This window comes from Penaeus monodon, chromosome 30 (genome assembly GCF_015228065.2).
Source record: "Penaeus monodon isolate SGIC_2016 chromosome 30, NSTDA_Pmon_1, whole genome shotgun sequence".
In the NCBI taxonomy this organism is placed as follows: Eukaryota; Metazoa; Arthropoda; class Malacostraca; order Decapoda; family Penaeidae; genus Penaeus; species Penaeus monodon.
Window position 1 is genome coordinate 20,044,730 of NC_051415.1, and position 206 is coordinate 20,044,935.

General features: G+C 47.1%; 1 protein-coding gene across 1 annotated transcript in view; it reads right to left on the minus strand.

Annotated features, from left to right (window-relative positions):
- LOC119592376 (villin-1-like) overlaps positions 1–206 on the minus strand; it is a 108,943-nt gene that overhangs the window by 67,493 nt on the left and 41,244 nt on the right. Inside the window, exon 6 of the mRNA XM_037941198.1 lies at positions 3–114. Coding sequence (XP_037797126.1) covers positions 3–114 — 112 coding nt within the window. The remainder of the gene's footprint in view (positions 1–2; positions 115–206) is intronic.

The window sequence follows — 206 nt, forward strand, 5'->3', positions numbered from 1 at the left end:
CTTGGCTCCCTGTATTTTTTCCATATTGTTGCTGTTCCTGCCAGTCCAGACGTAAATGATTTCGCGGTTGTCGATTACATATACGTCCCCGTCATTCATCAGCTTCCAGTCGATCTGCAGAGAGGGAGGGGAGAGGAGTCAGGCTCGAGAGATGAGTTATTGTGTGTTCTTGATTTTTGATGGAGGGAAAGGAAGATGATGAAGGG